At 32.5% G+C, this 22,870-nt stretch overlaps 1 protein-coding gene across 1 annotated transcript in view; it reads left to right on the forward strand.

Annotated features, from left to right (window-relative positions):
- LOC139525568 (uncharacterized) overlaps positions 1-22,870 on the forward strand; it is an 83,376-nt gene that overhangs the window by 26,524 nt on the left and 33,982 nt on the right. The window contains exons 3-4 of the mRNA XM_071321022.1: positions 10,941-11,366; positions 19,037-19,150. Coding sequence (XP_071177123.1) covers positions 10,941-11,366; positions 19,037-19,150 — 540 coding nt within the window. The remainder of the gene's footprint in view (positions 1-10,940; positions 11,367-19,036; positions 19,151-22,870) is intronic.

Genomic DNA, 22,870 nt, shown 5'->3' on the forward strand with positions numbered 1-22,870 from the left:
GTTGGATACAAATTTTGGTGGATTGTGGGAAACCATTGATTTCAATGTATAACAAATTACAACTGTTATTTAGAAATGTATGCAGACTTTGGCAAAACCACGAAATCATATATCCACAAAAATGAAAATGTTCCTCAATCCATGAAAATTGGTACCCACGAAAATACATGAATCCACAGTAAATACATATATGATTACATTTATAACGTTTTTATTTAAATCTTTTATAGTAAAAAATATCACCAATTTGTGTCTGTGAATATATAACATTTATTTTCCTAAAAACTAGAAATTTGAAAAATTTATAATGACAAAAAAAAAAGCAAAATAAAGATATATAGTATGATTTAATTTAATGTCTTCCCACTGGAAGTGACATACTTTTTTGTCTCACCTGTGTTAACTGTGGCAGAATATGAGATATATAATGGGATGCTCATCTGGTGACTGCATAAACTATTAGTATAAAGTTTAATATTTCAATAGGTAGTTGACGTTTGATAATCCATACTTTGTAGACATACCATATTGTCTGAAATTTTAGTCTGCATATGTTTCCTTTGTTAACATTCTAGACTAACAGTCACTGCATAACATTTTTTTTTTATTGTGATTTGTGGTGTTGTTGCACAATTGTTTATAATATGCAGTGCAATGTATGGATTTCATATTTTTTTCTGAGGATTTTCATTTATTCGCTTTTGAGGTTGCACTGGTTAAAAATTATGAAAAAATAAGGTTTGTTAAAGATGTTGCTGTCACTGCCAGTGTGAATGAAACCTTAAAGCATCTGTAAACATGGATAAATGATTGTAGATTCAATGAAAATGTCTCTGACAATTTGAAACTAGTGTCATAGTGCACATGGTTATATTGAACCTAATATACTCCTAGGGGGTAATCTTGGCCTCGATTTAAAATGGTCTCAAATTTGTATCATAGTATAAAATAAAGTCTCAAACTCGTATCATATTTGTAAAAATTAACAAGTCTCATAGTTTGTACCATTTAATGGTTATTGAGTTTGAAACTTGTTCCACTAAAGTGTTAATATTTGGGTCTCACATCATAGTGGTAGAATAAAGTCTCAAACTCAAATCATTGTGGTAACATTGGGCATAAGGTCTTTTCAGACAGAATGAGAACAAGAGTATCTGACCTCTATAAGCAATAAACACCTTAAAAGTTTTACCAATAAACTGACTTACTCTAAGCTGTTGTTTTTGGTCTGTTGTTGATGGTTGCATAAAGTATATATGATATTTGAAGAAATATTTTAACATTGCTTCTGAAAAATCCTCTGAAGAGTCTCCACACCTAAGTACACTGAACATTGCTCTGTTGATTCCTGTAGTATTTGTGGGGTACTCATTTTCTAGAAGTGATATCTATTGATGTGATACAGTAAGGAATTTATAAAGGTACTAATAGTTCATCCTTGGCATGAGACTGAAGTCCACAGTGGTAATAGACCATGACACAAGTATGTCATTTACTAACTGAAAAAAGGTGCAATTAACTTAATGTTATTGTCAATGATACCTTACATGTCTGAAGATGCCAAACTTTTTACATGAAATCTAATACCACATATTGGTCCACTATGAGATAATATTTAGTATGATATGGATTGGAATATATAACTTTTATATTCATTCCTAATTTCCAATACGAACAGGAAGAGATAACTGAATTTAGTATTGGATCGAAGAACATTATTTCATGCTGAAAGTCTTGTCAAGCCAGACTTATATCAGACATGTCTTTACCTATATGGGGTTTGGCATTAATTGTTGGAAGATTGCCAGAAATATTCTTACCACAGACAATTTTTACTATGCACTCTTTGTTCGAAAAACCGAATTACCAAAAAAAATGCTTTAACTAAGTCTTTATTATTACTATGAATCGTGGGTTTATACAATTGATTAAATCTCTCCAAACTAAAATAGATAATATAATTACAATATTAGCCTACAGTTTATTATGCTTGCAGGAATTCTACTGAAGTCTTTTATTTTCTGGATAAAATTCACAATTTTAATATTTTGTCTGACCTTGAATACGGAAGACTTAAGGACATTGACCTTGAGTGTGTCTGGTCTGTAATGATTAGTTTCAGTTGGACAGATACATTTGTGTTAGATTTACCCTGTGTCTTTTGTTGGCATAGAATTATGATTGATCATAAGAGGTTTCAATCTATTGAGAAATTTGTAAGTCTTTAATAATGGCTAAATTTGACTTAAGATACATATCTGAATAAGATTGTTAAACAGCTGTTTCATGCCTATCCATATTTATATATCATCACTTTATTCAACTTCCTTATACCGGTACATGTATACTTTTCTTTTGTGCAATTGTATCTGTCAAAAATACCTATTAGAATTCACTTTTGAAATTGGAACACAATTACACAAAGCCTTAGTATAAAGACAGATATACAGGGGTGTACAAACTTAGTGTCAATCGATTGGTAGTTCGCATGAGGGGAGGGGAACTTTTCCTACATAATCATTAATTATAAAATTGGAACCCCATCTGTAAATTTAGCCCCATGGGGCGGATCCAGCCATTTTAAAAAGGGTGTTCCTAACCCAAGACAAAAGGGGGGGGGGGGGGGGGTGTTCCAACTACAAGTCTTCATTCAAATGCATTGATCGTCCTAAAAAAAGCGGGGGGTTCCTTATTAGTTTTACCGTAAAAGAGGAAAATGTTAATTATACTTTATACATGTACTTCTATTGATTAAAATTAATAAAAACCTCTAAACTCAGTATGAAAAAGATTGCACAAAAATACCAGACTCGTTCTGACTTTGATTTAGCCATGATTTTCTAAGGATGATTTCCTACTGCACTTCAAATATATCCTTTAAAGGTCATCAGACAGATTGTGCTAAAATACTTGATGGTAAAGAAGTGATATTATGTAACCAGACAGACTTAAACCATTTCTATGTGGAAAACCTGGTATTGACTGTAGAGATATCAATATAATGTCAAGTCTTCTACCTGGATCTAATGCTAATCATTAAATACATCCTTGGAGATTTAAATAATAATTATTATTAATGATAACCTCAATGGTATAAAGGATTATATTGCGGTTTTGCTTCATCACCACAAATATTTGGTTGCCCTTAAGTCCAGTCTGGTGTATTTCCCTTACAAATTTAAAATTTAAAATAAAAACACAGGTAGACAATAGGGTTCTATGAGTAGGCAAAAACTTTGTTTACTGAAGGACAGATAAAAATTTAAAAAATATTATACATGTTGATTTAGTTAACCAGGTGTTTATAAATAATTCTGTGGTTAGAGTGCAAGTTCCTTAAATTTTTTGTTAAGTTGTAGTTGCTATGAAAAACATATGATTTACCTAGCATAGATTACAAATTTATTGTTAGACTCAATACACAAAAGAAATCAAAATTTTTGCTAATAGTAGAGTGTTTTCTAATGTTTGTGATATACTAATGTTCCTACGGAAACAGTGAAACCTGTCAAAACAGAAAGACTTCTGATTTTAGCTCACCTGGAACTGTAAAGCTATGAGCTATTGTCATCACTTGGCATCAATCATTCGGGTTATAAAATTTATCAAAGATCTTCTCTGCTCATTTGTTTTGCCTTTTGACTCAAAAACTATATTCAGTGTTCAATGATCCAGGATAATGTGAATATGACTGAAAACTTTGAATGACACCCTATGGATTTTTTGTTTGTTTAAAACAAGTTTTTGACTTTTTTATTGTGGTTTTGAATGAAGGAGCTAGTTAAAAATTGCAATATCAAATTATCAGCAGTACGTTTACATGTTAAGTTCTAAGAAAACAAGATGCAATTAAGCTCAAAATTTATATCACATGGTATATTGTTTCCAGGTGAGCGCTTGGTTTTAGCATTGGCATATTGTTTCCAGGTGAGCACTTATTTTTAGACAGGTGTTTCAGTTTACTATACACAGATTAAATTACCAAAGAATATTTACTGTTTGGTTTGATACAGTTCAGATGACAGAGGTTTCTGTTAAACCAGGTTCTGTTTAGATCTCGGTTTAGACGGATTTCACTGATTTTGAATCAAATGTTAAAATTTTCATGTTAAAACATTTTTATGGTAAAATTAGGTGGATTTATTTATACAGAGGATCTGCCTGCACCATTTTGAACAAGATGGAAAATTGTTCAATAATTACAATTTTCTTTTTGAATTTAAAGGTTAGAGTTGTTTGCTGGTGACATTTACACAAACCTGAAAGTCACTACCGGTAGATACCAATAAAAAGAATAAATTAGAAGTCATATTAACATTCTGCATTTGAAATTATTGTAAGGTAATTAACATTTAATACATGCCAGTCATGTGTTAAATTATATCTGATTGAAGGTGTGTATTATGTAAGCTAACAGGATACAACTAGTCTACCGATTTTTTTATAGACTTAGACTAGACATGCATATCACTCCAAATTGGTATAGATGTTTTTTTATGGTACTTATCTAATAATGGTTGTTAATAGTCGCCTGATATTTGGCCTGAGAACACAAGTATTTTGTACTGCATTTCTGATACATATCACAAGATAAAGCATACATCTGAACTGGCCTTTCAGGTTTGTTTCTTTTCCAATTGTCCAATTAGAAATATTCTTTCATGTCAAAACTGAAGTAAAATTTATGGACATATTGTAAATTCTAAAATTGATTAGATGTTTTTGAACATCAAAACTTTTAAAAGTTGTGTATGCATTTTATTTTGTTGCACTTTTCAAAAGGCTTATGCAGATAATATATAGCATGAACAATTATCAGTTTTTTTAATTTTTACAGTATAAATCTGGCCTTTTACATGTCGATTGTCAAAGAGCAACAATAATACATGCATATTCGTGTTGATATTAAATTCACAATTAACAGTACAATGAAATCAATTATACTGGTGCAGCTGAAAATCTTGTTTCATTTGTTCAGAAGCAAGTGACAAGACAAATATTAAATTCAATTTAACAGCTCCAGCTGAAATTCTTGTTTGTCGTGTTTTTTAAGAGGACATACATTCAAGTGACATATTGCTCTCTACTTTTTCGTGATTTCCAGTTTTGGGGTTTTCGCTGAATGGACGAGATAGCCTAAAAAGTGATGTAATTAAGTTATTGACATGACAGAAAAATTGTTTCAAATAATTAATTGCCCTCCCGACACCTAAAACAAATATGCTCGTTTCCTTCATCTGAACATGTCAGACACATCTCATGACTGGGTTTTTCAAAATTTATATTTTTAAACCTGTTGAAATTGTATTGGTTTCATGTGTCTTGTAAATCTTTCATTGTGTGTAGTAAATAGTTGTAAAAATAGAGACATGATTGTTTGTTGTTGTTTTCAATACAGCTTTGCTAAATTGACTACATCATCCTGATTTATGACGGCCAGTTCTTATTGGTTGAGGAATCTAGAGCCTCACGCTAGTTCTTATTGGTTGAGGAATCTAGAGCCTCACGCTTTAAATAATAAAATTTGACTGTCTTGAGTTGTGAAATATTGTAACACACTCGTTGCAGTGGTAATCTATATTTCTTCTATGTTTTCATTTTACAGACTATCAAATCAGATTTACTAGGGATTACAAAAGAGAGATTCGTAGTAAAGTGGGTCCTAAGTATATCATTAGTTTTAAAGACCATCAAAACGTACTGATCTTTCAAAAAAGGCATTGACAATGATTCTTTCCGAAGTGCTTTAAAATGACAAGTTCTTCAAGATTTGATAATATGGTAGTAAAACTTCGAAGGGGACTTAAAAAGCACCAGTTATTGTCTGGTTGCAAATGTTTGGAGTCAGTTATCTTGTAACACGCGGAGGAAGCCCATATCTTTTGTACCTTGTATTGATCATTTCAAATTAAAACATGGATGAAAAGTATTGCATATACCAATGTTGTGTTAATAGCCTATTTTTGTTTTAATACTTGATAGATTTGAAATTGTGTGTAGACATTATGTCTGAGACTATAAGCTGGTATGATGTGGAGGTAGTAGTTTGTTATTGTTTAGAATCATCTAAACAGCAGGCAGAAATCTGTAATCTGTATATATATTGAATACTAAGATGGCAGGTAAAGTCTGCAAACTATTCAAATGTTGGTTTTTTTTACAAATTCTATATGTCAGTTTATAGTTTATACCTGTTAAAGAATTCAGTTCCTATCAATTTTGTATGTACATTAAACATACAAATGTATGAATATGAAAAATGTGAATAATAAACATTTCTCAAGCTATTGTACATTTGTAGATAACTAAAACTACTGATTTTATGTAGGTGCACAGACCCAGTATTAGTGCATTGTTTTAATAATAGGAAATAATTTATGTACTTAAAACTCCACGGCATAATATAAAACACTTCAAAAAGAGAACGCCAAACAATATCACTGTTGAAAATATTAATGTAGCAATTGATGGAAAGTACTGATTAACGGTTATTTTCACTAAGGGTGAATTCAGGGTAAAGGTTATTTTCACTAAGGGTGAATTCATGGTAAAGGTTATTTTCACTTAGGGTGAATTCATGGTAAAGGTTATTTTCACTTAGGGTGAATTCATGGTAAAGGTTATTTTCACTAAGGGTGAATTCAGGGTAAAGGTTATTTTCACTTAGGGTGAATTCATGGTAAAGGTTATTTTCACTAAGGGTGAATTCAGGGTCAAGGTTATTTTCACTAAGGGTGAATTCAGGGTAAAGGTTATTTTCACTAAGGGTGAATTCAGGGTATGTAAAGAAGTTCAATAACAGTACAAATGTCAACTATGTCACATATAAAAAGGACCAAAATTTAAAGACATCAAGAAGCCACTGAGCTTTCAGTTGAATGTGTATTCATGTATTATATTAAATAACAAAATTGTAAAGCCTTTTAGAACAATGCAAAGCCCCAATGTTTATATAAGGTTGAATACAAGAAAAAAAAGTCTCATAGGTTTTAGTGCCAATGGGTTATTTTGGATTTGACATTAACTGCACTCTCCTTTCATTTCTATTAGTTGTCTGGGTCAGTTCAGAACATAAGAATATAATACTGATAGTTATAAAGAATAAGTTTCATAATATTGATAATAATAAAGATTTTGTTATGATATTGATGATAAAGAATTTTTTTATGATATTGATGATAAATATTTATTATTGAATAATATATCCTGTTGTTATTGTTAGTTCAGCCTACAAAATTACATGATTCATGTAAAATATTTACAGGGAATAGAAGGAATATGACACTGAATTCAAATGTTCAAGTATTAACAATGCTTTATTAGGCTATTACATAATTAATGTATTGATATCTAAATGTCTAGTATTATGAATATGATTTGGGTTTTCCCATGTTTATGTTTTGTCTTGTTTCTAATCTAGACACAACACTGAAATAGTTTTTATGATATTTTCAAAATATGAATAACTCTCGACACGAAATAATGACACGTACAGTTTATAAATATTCATCTTCAATTAAAACGGTGTCATTAGACAACCAGTATTTTGAAGAAGTATTTATAATAGGATATGGTGCAAATATCTATTTGCATATATTTCTTCGCTTTTAGTAACAATATACTGCAATCCTATCTGGTTTATATGTCCAGCCTTGATGCATGCAGTTGTATATGCATTGGCACATCTTATTTCCATGGAAATTATTTAGCCATGCACCCTAAGTCATGATCTATTAACTATGAAACTTTTGAATTGTTTACATGTTTAAGTTTGTGTCAGTTCAAGGGGAAATGAGACAGACAAACAACAATAGGCAAACCAGACAGAAGAACAACACAGACAAATGAGACAAACAAGCAACATAAGTCAAACCAGACAGACCAACAATACATAGTCAATTAACACATAGTAAAACCAGACAAAACACACAACACATAGTCAAACCAGACAAACACACAACACATAGTCAAACCAGACAGACGGATGAGCAGCACTTATTCAAACCAGACAGACAACAACATTAAGTCAAACCAGACGGACAACAACATTAAGTCAAACCAGACGGACAACAACATTAAGTCTAGCCAGACAGATGAACAACACATGATCAAACCAGACAGACAACAACATTAAGTCAAACCAGACAGACAACAACATTAAGTCTAGCCAGACAGACAACAACATTAAGTCAAACCAGACAGACAAAACATTTCAAAGTCAAACCAGACAGACAACAACATTAAGTCAAACCAGACAGACAAAACATTTCAAAGTCAAACCAGACAGACAACAACATTAAGTCAAACCAGACAGACAACAACATTAAGTCAAACCAGACAGACAAAACATTTCAAAGTCAAACCAGACAGACAACAACATTAAGTCAAACCAGACAGACAACAACATTAAGTCAAACCAGACAGACAACAACATTAAGTCTAGCCAGACAGATGAACAACACATGATCAAACCAGACAGACAAACAATACATAGTCAAACCAGACAAGAGGGATGAACAGCAGTTAGTAAAACCAGACAGACAACAACATTAAGTCAAGCCAGACAGATGAACAACACTTAATTAAACCAGACAGATGAACAACACATAATCAAACCAGACAGATAAAAACACATAGTCAAACCAGACAGACCAACAAAAAGTAGATAAACCAGACAGATCAACAACACTAAGTCAAACCAGACAAATAAACATCACATAGCGAAACCAGACAGAAAAACAACATATAGCCAAACCAGACAGACAAGCAACACATAGTCAATTCAGACAGACACACAACACATAATCAAATCAGACAGACGAGCAACACATAGTCAATTTAGAAAGACACACAACAAATTATCAAATCAGACAGACTAACTACACATAGTCAACCCAGACACACAACACATAGTAAAACCAGACAGACTCACAACACATAGTAAAACCAGACAGACACACAGCACATAGACAGACAAGTCAAATGAACAACACATAGTAAAACCAGACAAATAAACAACACATAGTCAAACCAAACATATAAACAGATATACACATGGTCAAACCAGACAGACAAGCAACACAAAGTCAAACCAGACAGATAAACAACAGTCAAACCAGACAGATAATCAACAGTCAAACCAGACAGACAAGCAACACATAGTCAAACCAGACAGATAAACAACAGTCAAACCAGACAGACAAGCAACACAGTCAAACCAGACAGGTAAACAACACATAGTCAAACCAGACAGACAAGCAACACATAGTCAAACCAGACAGATAAACAACACAGTCAAACCAGACGGACAAGCAACACAGTCAAACCAGACAGTTAAACAACACATAGTCAAACCAGACAGACAGACAAACGACACAAAATCAAGAAAAACTGACTTTGCAGGGAACAAAATGTGTAGAGGTTCAATTAGTTTAAAGTTTAAAAACCAACAGTGCAGTTAAGGTTAGATAATCAAAGTCAAAATGTGTTGGTTATTACTAGTTTTAAGACAACCCTTTATGTCTTAGCGTAGTTGTAAGTCGTAGATGTAGGCATTTAAAAGGTCTTATAAGAACCTGCAGTACTTGCCAGATTTCAGTTACAACTAATACGTAAAAGTAATAATCTGACCTTCACTTTTAAGATGCACTTGTAGTTTGTAGTTTTATAGATTGATTGATTTGAAAGCCACCCACCTGTAAATAAACAAACATTTAGTTCATGTAATTTGTATAACTTCTTTAGGTCTGCATGAATGCATTAACTGAGTGGGTACATGCAACTAGAAAAAAAAAAAAAAAACATTACATTACATGTGTCTTGCATGCTTTTTCAACTTTTATGCTTTCATTTTAAAAGTCCTGATGTCCTTAAGTGGCTCTATTATTCATATTAAAGCCTTTGTAATTAAGTCTGATGGGTATTCTTTATGAGCATTTGAACTCCAGTCTTTTGTATACCCGTAGACTGAAAATAAGAAACTACACAAATGTATTGATAAAAAAGAAGACACTTTTTGTAGTAATTGTATTGAGGACTGTTGTCCTTATTTTAAAGGATTTTTATAAGTGTTTGTAATTCAATTTAACACTTCAGATATTATTTGCCAACTCTGAAGTTACAATTAAACTTCTGTTTTTATAATTTAGAGATTACAGCAGCAAAAAAGCTAGAAATTATTTATGGCAGCTGGTTGTTTGCTTTAAGTTTCACAAACGGATAATGCCCTATTTATAAAAAAAAACACCCTTAGATCCAGAAAAGGAACAATTTACAATAGCCTTCCACTGTTTAAATGACATAGATCAAATTACGTTGTATATTGAATATTTTTTCAGGGCTATATATTCAACGAAGATTTAGCACCTCATATTAGAATATGCAATATCTAGTACTAGTTTATCAAAGGATAAAGGTTTGATTGCTGCCCTTCTGATCTAGACATGAATTTTCACATGTCCACAAATGTGTGGGAACGCTGAAAATTTTTTCTTTAAGTTTATTTATAGATTGAAGGATGCTCCAACAAGCCTCCAATTGTGTGAGAACAGTTTTCTATAGTTCCTTTAAAAATAGGGGGATGCTTCAAAAAGCCCATAATTATGATAGAACAGTTTTCATTGGTTCATTTAAAGATTGGGGGACAAATCAAATTACATCAAAAGAAAAAAAATATTGAATGTTTTCTTAGTTATATAAAGGAAGGAATTTCCTTTCAAGAGAAGTCTTCCAAGTATATTTTGGGTTGATTGCAGCATTGCACAGAGAGGTCAATTAGTGCAAAACGTGGCAGACGTCAGGTGCACACTGAGATTCTTCTCAGGGTTCATTTATATTTGACAACCATTAATTTTCATGAAACTGTAGACAGATATTTTGTTTTGTCTATTACAACAAAAACATTGCCTATGTAATAACATTGTTTTGTCTCTCTTTTGCAGCAGTGTGCAGTTTCACATACTCCAAGAAAGATAAGATCAACGCTATATCATCAGATTATCAACAAAAAGGATATGAAAGAAAATGTGAATATGTAATAACAGCACCAAAAAATAGTTATATTATTCAACTCAATTTCACTGATCTCGTTGGATTTAAAACTCTTCAGAGTTCCACGTCTTTTACTCCTGCTGAGGAATTGACTCGGTCAGACACTGTTCAGGAGGGGAAAAACTGTCTCCCCCCTGAATTAATAATTAAGGAAAGAACGTTAAAAGGAATAGAAATTAAAAGTAGAACTATTTGTAATTACGATTACAAACTACCGCAAGTCTTTCATTACAAGTCAAACTTTGTGAAAATTATTTTTGTTTGGGTGAAGAATGCAAGGAGTGGATTTAAATTAGATATAGACTTTCAAAAAAGTAGTAAGTACTCAGTTAATTATATTCAAAAATTCCCGAAACAGATATATGACATGTTTTTTCAGGTCTTAGACAGTCTCCGTATATAATGTTACATTCCCAGCTTAGGGTTCATATTCCTTATGGAGAGCTATCTCATAATGGCACTCATTATAACACATCTTCTTAGAATCTACCTAAGTAGGGAATGTCACTTTGAAACCTGAATTAGTCTAATGTTATAGAGTACCCCTGCCTTTATATATTATATATGCAGTATATACAACTCGTCTAAACATCAACCCAACAATGTTAGATCTGTAAATTTGCTTTCACAAATTTTTTGTTCTTCCCTAGCCGGGATTTGAACCCATGCTACTGAGATATCGTGACACCAAATTGCCTGCACTGTATCTGGTGCGCTAGACCACACGACCGACCACCGTGGCTTCACATATAATAAAGCTTTTGGTGGCCGGCTGTTACCTTTCTTCTTCAGTTTTAATCTAGCGTCGTAATACAGTACATATATGCAGTATATATTCAGTACTTGTACTTGTTTCTGTATATTTGGGTATCCCTCTAATGCATTATTTTTTTCATCATGAAAAATAGATTTTGTTAAAGTAGAAATGTTTTTGCTGTAAAAAAGATGACCTTTTATATGACTGTTTGTATGTAGATGATTTTTGTCTTTCCTGCAATGAAAATCACATACAGGGAGACAAAGGGATTATAATTCCCCAATGAAGGTGTAAACTATTTGTATAAAGCTTTTTTTTCAGGATGTAGAAGACCTTGATGCATCATACATTGTATACAGACATGACAGAAATGTTATGTTACTAATGTTAGTATGGGATCATTGCATTGCAAGGTCTATATGTCCATAAAAAAGGGTTCACCTGACCTTGTCTCATATACTAGTATATTAATGGATCAGTAATCAATCAAGGTTAAAGTTTGTGTTGTAGCTCAGTAAGTCAACTATATTTGGTGTATGGAATGAGAAAGTAAAGTTTGTATGTCTGTCTTTCATGGTTCATTTGTCAATGGCCAGTTTCTTAGTAAGTAGGTCAGTAGGTCAACTAAATTTGATGTATGGATTGATTTGAAGGTGTTCGTGTCTGTCTGGCATGTGTCATTGGACCTTGACCTCATTTTCATGGTGCATTGGGCAATTTACAGGCATATTCCGAAAGTTTTTACTAAAAAGAGTCCCAAATGAATATCAAACAAAAGTCATCTTCTATTTTCTGTCATGTTGGCTGTAGTATTCAAAGGCTACCATAGTTCATTTTATTTCACCAAGAAAAGTTGTGATTGAAATAACTAGGAAACCGGAATCCTTAAGGGTAAAGTTGTCATGACTATATCATAGGGTTCTCATTATTTCTTGATAACCATGTTGTAAGATTGGCTCTGACTATTTGTTCACACACACCCTCTGTCACATGATCGAGTCTAAGAGCACCGATAATCACATTACATAATTGAATGCATTTTTTTTTTTATAATATATCACTGTCAAGAAGGAGATTTTTTCAGCAATTATATTTTCATCTGTGTCCATAATAACAGTGCAGTCCCATTAACAACATAATTATTTTCTCCCCAATATTTCCTAAAAGGAAATAGATGATCATTATATGTGTTTCTTGTCATAATCAAGATTTTATAAGATCATTCTCTGCACAGATTTATGAGTTTTCAGATTATCTTTCTATGCAGAGAAAATTATACAGAAAAGATTTGATATGTTTTTCACTGATAAGTTTATGTTGTTAAAGGTTTTCAATTTTCTGACAAGATATTGGTTATTTTTTGTGTTAACTTTGACTTTGGTACGGAAATCTTGTTCAAATATCATGAGTGATAAAATAATTTTCTTTTTTAAGTTTCAATTTCCAATGAGTTATTGCCTGTACACCTGGCTATGCCTGGCACACAATGTTACATATGTTGAATTAGTTGGGGTTTTATCAAAACTAAGCCAGTAACAGACACAAAGCATTGTATAGAAAGTTTCTTCACTACAAAATTAAAAATTTTACCACCATTTTTTTTCAGTTAGATCTGACACACATGACATAACAGTCAGGATTCTATTTCCTCAAAATTATCTCCCTATTACACAACCTATTGTTTTGTCATGAAAATGGAAGCCATTGTCAGAATGATGGACTGTCAATTTAGCTCTTAAAGACCAAGAAATGTATATCCACATGAAATCATTTCATGTTACATTTGTAGTTGTGTTTTAAAATACAAACTATCAACTAGTTTAAAATAAAGCATCATTTAATGTACTTTTAGACGTTTTGTCAACTTCAAAATATTGTCTGAATTTTCAAAAGATAAAAAAAAACATAAAATGTTATTTGAATATTTTGTGGAAGGGCAAGACCAAATATTTTTTCCCATATACCTTTCAGAGTTGTAATTTTTGTCGAGCCTGCAACTTTTGTTGCAGAAAGCTCGACATAGGGATAGTGATCCGGCGGCGGTGTTTGCTAACTTTTTAAAAGCTTTATATTTTAGAAGGTGGAAGACCTGGATGCTTCATACTTTGTATATAGATGCCTCATGTTACGAAGTTTCCGTCAGTCACATGTCCAATGTTCTTGACCTCATTTTCATGGTTCAGTGACCACTTGAAAAAAAAGTTGAGATTTTTTGTAATGTTGAATTCTCTCTTATTATAAGTAATAGGATAACTATATTTGATATGTGCGTACCTTGAAAGGTCCTCATGTCTGTCAGACAGTTTTCACTTGACCTCGACCTCATTTCATGGATCAGTGAACAAGGTTAAGTTTTGGTGGTCAAGTCCATATCTCAGATACTATAAGCAATAGGGCTAGTATATTCGGTGTATGAAAGGACTGTAAGGTGTACATGTCCAACTGGCAGGTGTCATCTGACCTTGACCTCATTTTCATGGTTCAGTGGTTATAGTTAAATTTTTGTGTTTTGGTCTGTTTTTCTCATACTATATGCAATAGGTCTACTATATTTGTTGTAAGGAATGATTGTAAGGTGTACCTATCTAGCGGGCAGATTTCATGTGACCTTGACCTCATTTTCATGGTTCAGTGGTCAAAGTTAAGTTTTTGAGTTTTGGTCTTTTTATCTAATACTATATGCCATAGGTCATCTTTATTTGGTGTATGGAAATATTTTATGATCTTTATGTCAGTTGCGCAGATTTTATTTGACCGTGACCTCATTTTCACGGTTCATTGCACAGTGTTAATTTTTTGTGTTTTGGTCTATTTTTCTTAATTATAAACTATAAGTAATAGGTCAACTATATATGTTGTATAGAAGCATTGTTAGCTGTACATGTCTGCCTGGCATGGTTCATCTGACCTTGACCTCATTTTCAAGGTTCATTGGTACTTGTTTAGTTATCTTGGTTAATGTTAAGTTTATGTGACAGTTGTATTAAAGCTTAGCTTTATACTTAGGACTATCAACATAATATCAATGATTAGTATAGAAGGCGAGACATTTCAGCGTGTGCACTCTTGTTTAATTGGGTTTTTTTTAAATTTGGGAAAAAAGGGGGGGATTTATGTTTATGCATGTTAAAGATGCAAATGTATGTTGCCCCTACTATTATCTACTGTTTTCCCCTGTCAAAATGCAACCATGGTTGACCATGGTTACCATAGCTAACCATTGATAACCATGGTCAAACCATGGTTGACTGTGCTGAAAACCATGGTTAACCATGGTTAACCATGATTGTGACCATGGTCAACATCTGACCATGGTTGACCATGCTCTATTTAACCATGGTTAACCATGGTTTTCCACGTTTGTGACCATGGTTAACATCTGACCATGGTTGACCATGGTCAATTTGACAACCATGGTCTAATCAACCATGGTCAATTTGACAACCATGGTCTTGCACCTGACCATGGTCAACTTGTCATTTCCTGGACCATGGTGAATAAATATTGATCTGGATTATACCCATGGGAATTTATAACAAATTGTTAATTACTTTGAGACTTTCAATATTAAAAAATCGTGCTCGTTTTTTCAGTGGTACAATGTTATTGACAATTTTTAATTTCTTTCTTCCCAAGAGGTAAATTGTGACCTTTCATGATTATTTCAATAACAATATATTCTCTATACATTTTAAAACACACATAAACTGAGCAGTAAAGCTATAGTGGCAGAGAATGCTATTTACAGTCGGGTCAAATTTGGGACTTACAAACTTTTACAAACTGGAAGTTGGAACTTACTTTCGATCAGTATTCCTTGTTTTTTAACAGTTGTACGCTGTCATTTAACGATGTATTTCTTTCTTCCAAAGACGTAATTTCTGACTTTCTCTCCAAGTTCATAAATCTGCCTTTCTTTATCATTATACGGCATATTTTAAGAACTTGAAAACATTTCAGAGTGATATCTTTAGTCTTTATTGTTTATGTTTATTCCCCAAACGGAAACACATGCGACGTCATGATCAATTATTATCACCAACCGTTAACAATGATTCACTCAGTGCGAAACATTTAAATGACTTGGAACAAACGTCACGTGATCTCAGTAAAGTTATTTCGCGCTTTAAAAATCAAGTGAAGGATTTGATGTCCAGTGTTGTCACGTAAAGAAGATTTGTTATCAGATAAGTACTTTTACAGGAAATCTGTTTGATATTTTGTTTAAAAGATGTAAAAATTGTTACAGTATTTGATTTGGCTTTCATTAATTGAACACATGCCACCTGAAATGGGTCTTTAAATTTTTTTTGTCAGTGTCAGTTATCCATATCAACATAAATTTTATATTTAATTGTTTTTAATTCCAGGTGTAACTGATAAAACTGTACAATATGAAAATTTTGTCAATGGTAAAATAATTTACACAATCATTCTTTTGTTTGAAAGGTAAACCAAAAAAAAAGGGGGGGTACAATTATTTGTTTAAACAAAAACATGTTCATAATGTTTATTTTGTTGGGTGTTTTTATTATTGAAAATTTGCAAAAGAAGATAAAACATTTTTGATCCTGAAAATCTGTTATTGTATACAAATTATCAAGAACAATTGATTCTTTGTGGAAAATTTTATGTTCTTGCAGGTGGAAACTGCTTTGCATTTTATGGATGAACATTTCTGCAAGGGTAGCTTTAAAGAGTTTCATGCAATTTAGCATTTGTTGGTAGTCCTGACACGAAAAGGAAGAGAAGTATACAGGCTCCATAACAAGTAGACTAACTGTTTCAAGATAATTGAAGATTGATTTGACAATGTAAAATGGCCAACCATGGTTTAATGGAGATGGTTGACCATGGTTGGAACCACGGTTGACCATGGTTGGGACCACGGTTGACCATGGTTGGGACCACGGTTGACCATGGTTGGAACCACGGTTGACCATGGTTCCTACCATGGTTGACCATGGTTCTAACAATGGTCAACCATGGTCATTTAAACCATGGTTAACCATGGTCGGCCAATTAACAATTTTGTCAAACCATGGTCAACCATGGTCATACAACCATGGTTGACCATGGTTAACCATGGTTCTAACCATGGTTCAAACTGCACACTGACAGGGGTTGTTAGCTTTTCATTAAGAGGCAGTAGTGTAGTACACCAAATTATGGACTTTGAGCCTTTCACTAAGTCGCAGTTAAGCAGCAGTACACCAAATTATGGACTCTGAGCCTTTCTTCATGATCAGTTTTAACCCAAACTATAAGCTTGGAGCATTTCATTAAAAAGAAGTAAATACCAAGTTTTAGACTTTGAACGAGCCATCACTAAGAGGCTGTAAAACACCAAATTGTAGACTTGGCAACTTTCATTTTAAGAGGTAGAACACCAATGAAATATGGACTGATCAGATACAGCTTTTCTTGGTTTTTGCTTGTATTTTCTGACTTCTTTGTTCCATCAGAACTTAAATAGATTAAAGAAGAGGTAAATATCAATGAAATAAAATAGACCACAACTGTCTTTATACATTTTTGGCTCAAATTTTGCTGTCAGACCTTAAACTGAAGAGTTTATCCCTATAAGATAACAGTTGAAATACTCAGTGTTATAACTTATATTAAAGTGATCTGTTGGTGGGGAGACTTAAACCCAGACTTTGGATTGTTACTTTGAAGAGAAAATAATTTCAGTAACTCATCCATAGACTTTTCATTTGTAGCCATCAATGATGTAAGATGAATATTTTGGCTGCACTGTGTAAACTTTTATCAGAATAAGTTGGGTCACTTGGTACATAATCTTTCTAATTCCCATACCCATGCATATTCATTGATTGTTGATCATGATTAATTAGATTATTTTACATATCAAACAAGATCACAAGTTGGGCAATTAAGAACAAATTAAAAGAATAAAATTAAAAGTACATTTATATATTAAGTTAGGTACACTCACCAGGTTAGGATGTTCTGATACTGGCTGAATTTGTTTTATAAGAGTCAATTTAATGTCAGATGAAGAAAGCTTTTTTAATTACCATGTTTCATTAATTATTTAGAGACATAAAGTGGAAAGGGATAAATATAAGTTGCATAACTTGTTTCCCAATCCACTATAAATAAATATGTTTAAATTAATTTAGAAAAAAAAATTAAAAGAATATAGTGTCCATGAAAAAACTTATATATGTATTAGGAAAGGTACTGGCTGATTTGATGCAAATTTTGTTAATGCCAGGAATCAATTTACCCACCAGCCAGTTGCTGCATAAAGATTTGATCACATTGTTGACTTTTAAGTGATTCAGAAATTAGTGCATGCATTTATTATTGTGACTTTGTAAGAATCAACAAAAATGTGATCAGATGTAAAGCGAGTTCTAATTATTGGGGTACTCTGCAACAAGTCAAAATATTCCCATTAATAAACAGCTAGCATACTTTGAGTACTAATACTACTATTCCTTAAATAGCTTCTAGACATACACGACATCCCCATATTTGCTTCTAATCATCAATGGACTTTTGATATTACATTGCCAGACATGATGAATGTTTGACCTGATATTGTATGACGGAATTATGACATGATATGGTTCCATATTTGGGATTGCTCTCTTCCAATGATTGACAATGACTGAAAGTTTTGTCTAAAAGTGAGACAAATAGAATCTACAAATACAATGCATTATATGCCCTCCTAAAAATTCAGCAGATTGACATTTTTTTTTTACTATTGATATAACTTTCAAATTTGGCATATTAAATCATGCAGTATTAGTCTATTCACACAGCTACCCACATCTTAGGTAAAAAAATGAACATAAGATGTGGTATGCCAATGAGACAAGTAACCATCCAAGTCACAATTTGTAAAAAGTAAACCATTAAAAGTCAAGGTAAGGCCTTCAACAAGGAGCCTTGGCTTATGCCCAACAGCAAGCTATGAAGGGGCCCAGGCCCTAAAATGACTAGTGTAAAACCATTCAAACAGGAAAATCAATATTATAAATCTATATAAAAAACGAGAAACAAGAACACTTATGAACCACATCAACAAACGACAACCACTGAACAATGAACCATATCAACAAACTACAAGCATTGAACAACAGGTTCCTGTACATATTGGAATAATACTGGTATGATGATATGTAAACTGAATTTGTTCTAAGAATATGTTCCTTTTGTTGTCTACATGCGTTCATTTGTTATTCTTTTCTTCAGATGAGTGTGAGATCTACTGTGATGAGTCCAAGTGTTTAGACTCCCTAGTCTGTAAAACAACAAGTGCCCCGTCATTAAATGATGTACAAAGTCTAGGTGCTTCTCCTTCTACTCGTAAGTATATACTGTAGTAACCTAGCCATACTCTATGAATTCAGGTCTGTATTAGACAAGTCAAAAGTAAAGTGGGGTTGTCAAAAGACTCTTAGTCACATGATTACCTAGGCATAAGTGAAACAGTGTTGTGTAAAAACTTTTAGTCTTATGGAGTACTAAACTAGTCCAAAGTAAAATGGGGTTGTTTAAAGACATTGTCATGAGTTACTGTCTCATTCAAATATAAACTACTTTTCCTTTTATTCATTTCAAAGGAACAAATACATGTTAGCCATGATTTTGATAGAATGTGATGTTTGTAATTATTTCTTTCGTTTTGAACATCAGTTTGTTGTAAAATTCTAGTCTATGTTAAATGTTATGTCTTTTTCTGTTTGAATGTTTCTTTGCATTACAAAAAGATCTGAATCTTCTGAATTTCAGTATCTGAGCATGAATAATACTTCTTAGGCTAGAGTCCTTGAGGAACCTTGGAAATTTTAATCTCTTTGAAGATATAAACGCCCTGGATATCATACTACCATTTCCCTATTATTGTAGACATACAAAATCATTGGCACAACTAACATGTGCATAGGATGCACCTACTTAAAGTGATCTAAAGTTAGCGATACCACTGTACATACATGTAACAGGGACAATATCCATATCAAAGGTTCTATCGTCTAACCACAACTTTATCTGCACTTCATATAGTTTGTTCAACACTGAAGTGTCTGATACAAACATCCCTTAATGACCCTGTAAACTTAGACAAAGTTGACAGTTTATTGCTAGAAACAAATGCATTTAATGTAGATGCGTGTTATAGTTTGCACTGTTTGTGTTAGTGACAAGTGCACTTGTGTAAAAAATGTACAAAATACATGTTCACGACACTCTGGCGGAAATATATGACTTTCAATTTGACTTTTTCCCAGCGTGCTTGCGATTTTGCTGTGTCATTGATATTGTATCAGAAATTGACAAATGTTTCTCATCTATATTGACTAGACAGTTTGAAAACTGCATTCTTGAAGGGCTGTTTTAAGTGTCCAACATCAGTGTAAAAAAATGAAATTTAAATAAAACAAAATTAATTTTGTGAATTTATGCTCTTTCTTAAAAGATCATATAATGGTTTAAGTTCATGTTTATAGTAAAAAGAGTCGCTGTTTGTAGAACTATTGTTTCTTGAAACCATTGTACCTTTTGCAGTACCCCCAAACTTTATAAAGGAATGCCAGCGTCAAAAATTTACAATATTCGATTTATTAGCATTAGCCTTCTGTTTAAGTTTAAAAAACATTTAATGAGAACATTTAGCAAGGAAAGGCTTGTGTAATTCTATCTGAATAAACAGGTAAAACGAAAACAAAGATCCGCTTATAACTTCAGACAACATATGGAATGCCAAATTCTTATGCACTTGTTAACTTGCGTCAGAAAATTCTGTTGGTAAACAATTGCAACTTAGATATTTGAAGATCCTTCCAGACATTAAGGTAAAACTGATATAGTCTATGCCATATGTTCAGATGAATGAAAATTTCCCAGGCAAAATGTACATTTTACTACATTGGAAGGGTTAGATGTACATAGTTGAAAGGCTCATTTCAGCTTGCTTTGTTTAACAGGCCACGGGAGCTATAACCATCATTCGGAGTTTGTCATTGTTTTCTGTATACTTTTACAAAAATCTTCTTTTCTGGAACTACTCCTCCAATTGAAATAAACTTTTTGCCCCCATGATGCTTAGGGTATCCATATTTTGAAAATGTGCCCCCTGTCATGATCAGGCACGCCAACCAACGTAGCCACAAACTTAAAGATAAAAAAAGGAAGGAGTTAAAACCAATAATGATAGAGAAATGTTTAGAATGTCAAGTATCCCTTGACTAGAATTATAGAAGCATTTCCCTTAAAAAATGATTTTTACTTTTTTTTGGCGTATTATAAAAACTTTAATAAATAGAGAAGAGAGAAACTGTATATAGAAAAAGACATAACTTGTATTAGTTTGTATGAACTTTGGTGAATATTTTTACTTAGGGAATAGATTCAGGAAGCATGTGATTTGCAGAATAATATATATATACCCAGTATGCACTGTGTTTCTCCCTTGACAGTAACTATATAAGACTTGCATAGAATATACTAATTTAAATTGATCATCAATTTCTACAGCTTCACCTTGGGATTTTTCAGTTCCATTAATATTGGATAACATTTATTCAAGTGTGGCATTTCCTGAATACCTCTTGCAGGTGGCATCACTTCGTTTCCATTGAAGATTCTCTTTTAAGTTTCTAAAAAAAGACATTATAAAAGAATGATGAATACTCATTACATATTTGAACTGAATCTACCTGAGTTGCATAATTTGTTTATTGATAAGTCCAATAAATTACAGTGCCAACATTTCAAACATTACATAACTAGGTTGATAAAGAATTTAAATAGTAGAACCCTTTACCTGGTTACAGCCAGCACATGAGATTTCTATCTGACATTGTCTTGGTTGTATAATGCATCTTTCATTTGATCTATATCATTTTACTTGTGGAGATGAACTTTCGTACTTTTTATCATTCAATTTAATTTAGACAAATTTATTGCAAGTCTGAGTGAAGGCATCCCCATTGAAATCAACATCATGTTCTGAACACATGTCATGTTAATATTACCTTGCATGTATTATACCAAGGGAGTCAAATAATAATTCTTTTACAAACTTGTACATGTGTAGAACAGGAATTTTGCATAAATAATGTAGCTTACACCTTGAAATAGAGAATAAAATTATTCAAATAAAATAATAATTGATCTCATTTTGCAGACAGATTTCTAACAGTGTAAGAAAAAGGTATTTTGGTGTTTTAGTATAGGTTTTACACAAGCATTTGTTGAAAGAAAGCTTCTTCACTTTTCTGTAAAATGCCATTACCAAGTTCTCAAAACCCACAGTAATCCAATTTGAATGGAAATTTTATGTAAATTCTAATTTTCTGTTTACTTAACTAAATGATAACAAGATGTTTTCAATGTTAAGTAATAATCAAATAAAAAACCTTTGCTTCAATGTGTTTTAAGCTCAAGAGACATAGGTTAGTGAAAAAGATAAAATGACCACATTGTATTGTATCAATGTCTTATAGAGGTATACACAGATCTATGATTAATCCCCATGTAATGGCTGGCATATTTAAGGACAAGGATAACAAGCAAGGCTGAGTTCACTTAGCGGTCAATAGCTTTTTTCATATTGTCAGAATGTAGAACATAAATATTGAATGAATATTTCAAGGATCATTCAGTCTTGTCTGAAAGGTAATACATCTTCAAGATGTCTGATTACATAGGAGAAGTTATTAAACTATTCATTTGTTGTCTGGGTCTGACTACTGTGGAATAGGCAAAATGGAAATGATATTATCAATTTTCCAAATATGTTGGATAGTCGACAGATCTTGTAATAAAACATTGAATTGTAGTCAAATAACAAGGTTAGGATGGAAATGTCAGCTAGTCCTTCCTCACCATTTAATCAACATTGAATTGCTGTTGTCACATTTGGAATTTTTATCTGCAAAAGTGAGTCTGTCATGTTTAAAATTGATTAGCTTCAGAATGGTATCCTAATGTATGCTAATGTTAGACTGAGACAAGAATCAAGCATGCTTCCACTATACCATATAGGAAGTTTCTGTTTTTCTATATTTTTCGTATTATTAATTT

This window comes from Mytilus edulis, chromosome 5 (genome assembly GCF_963676685.1).
Source record: "Mytilus edulis chromosome 5, xbMytEdul2.2, whole genome shotgun sequence".
Classification (NCBI taxonomy): domain Eukaryota; kingdom Metazoa; phylum Mollusca; class Bivalvia; order Mytilida; family Mytilidae; genus Mytilus; species Mytilus edulis.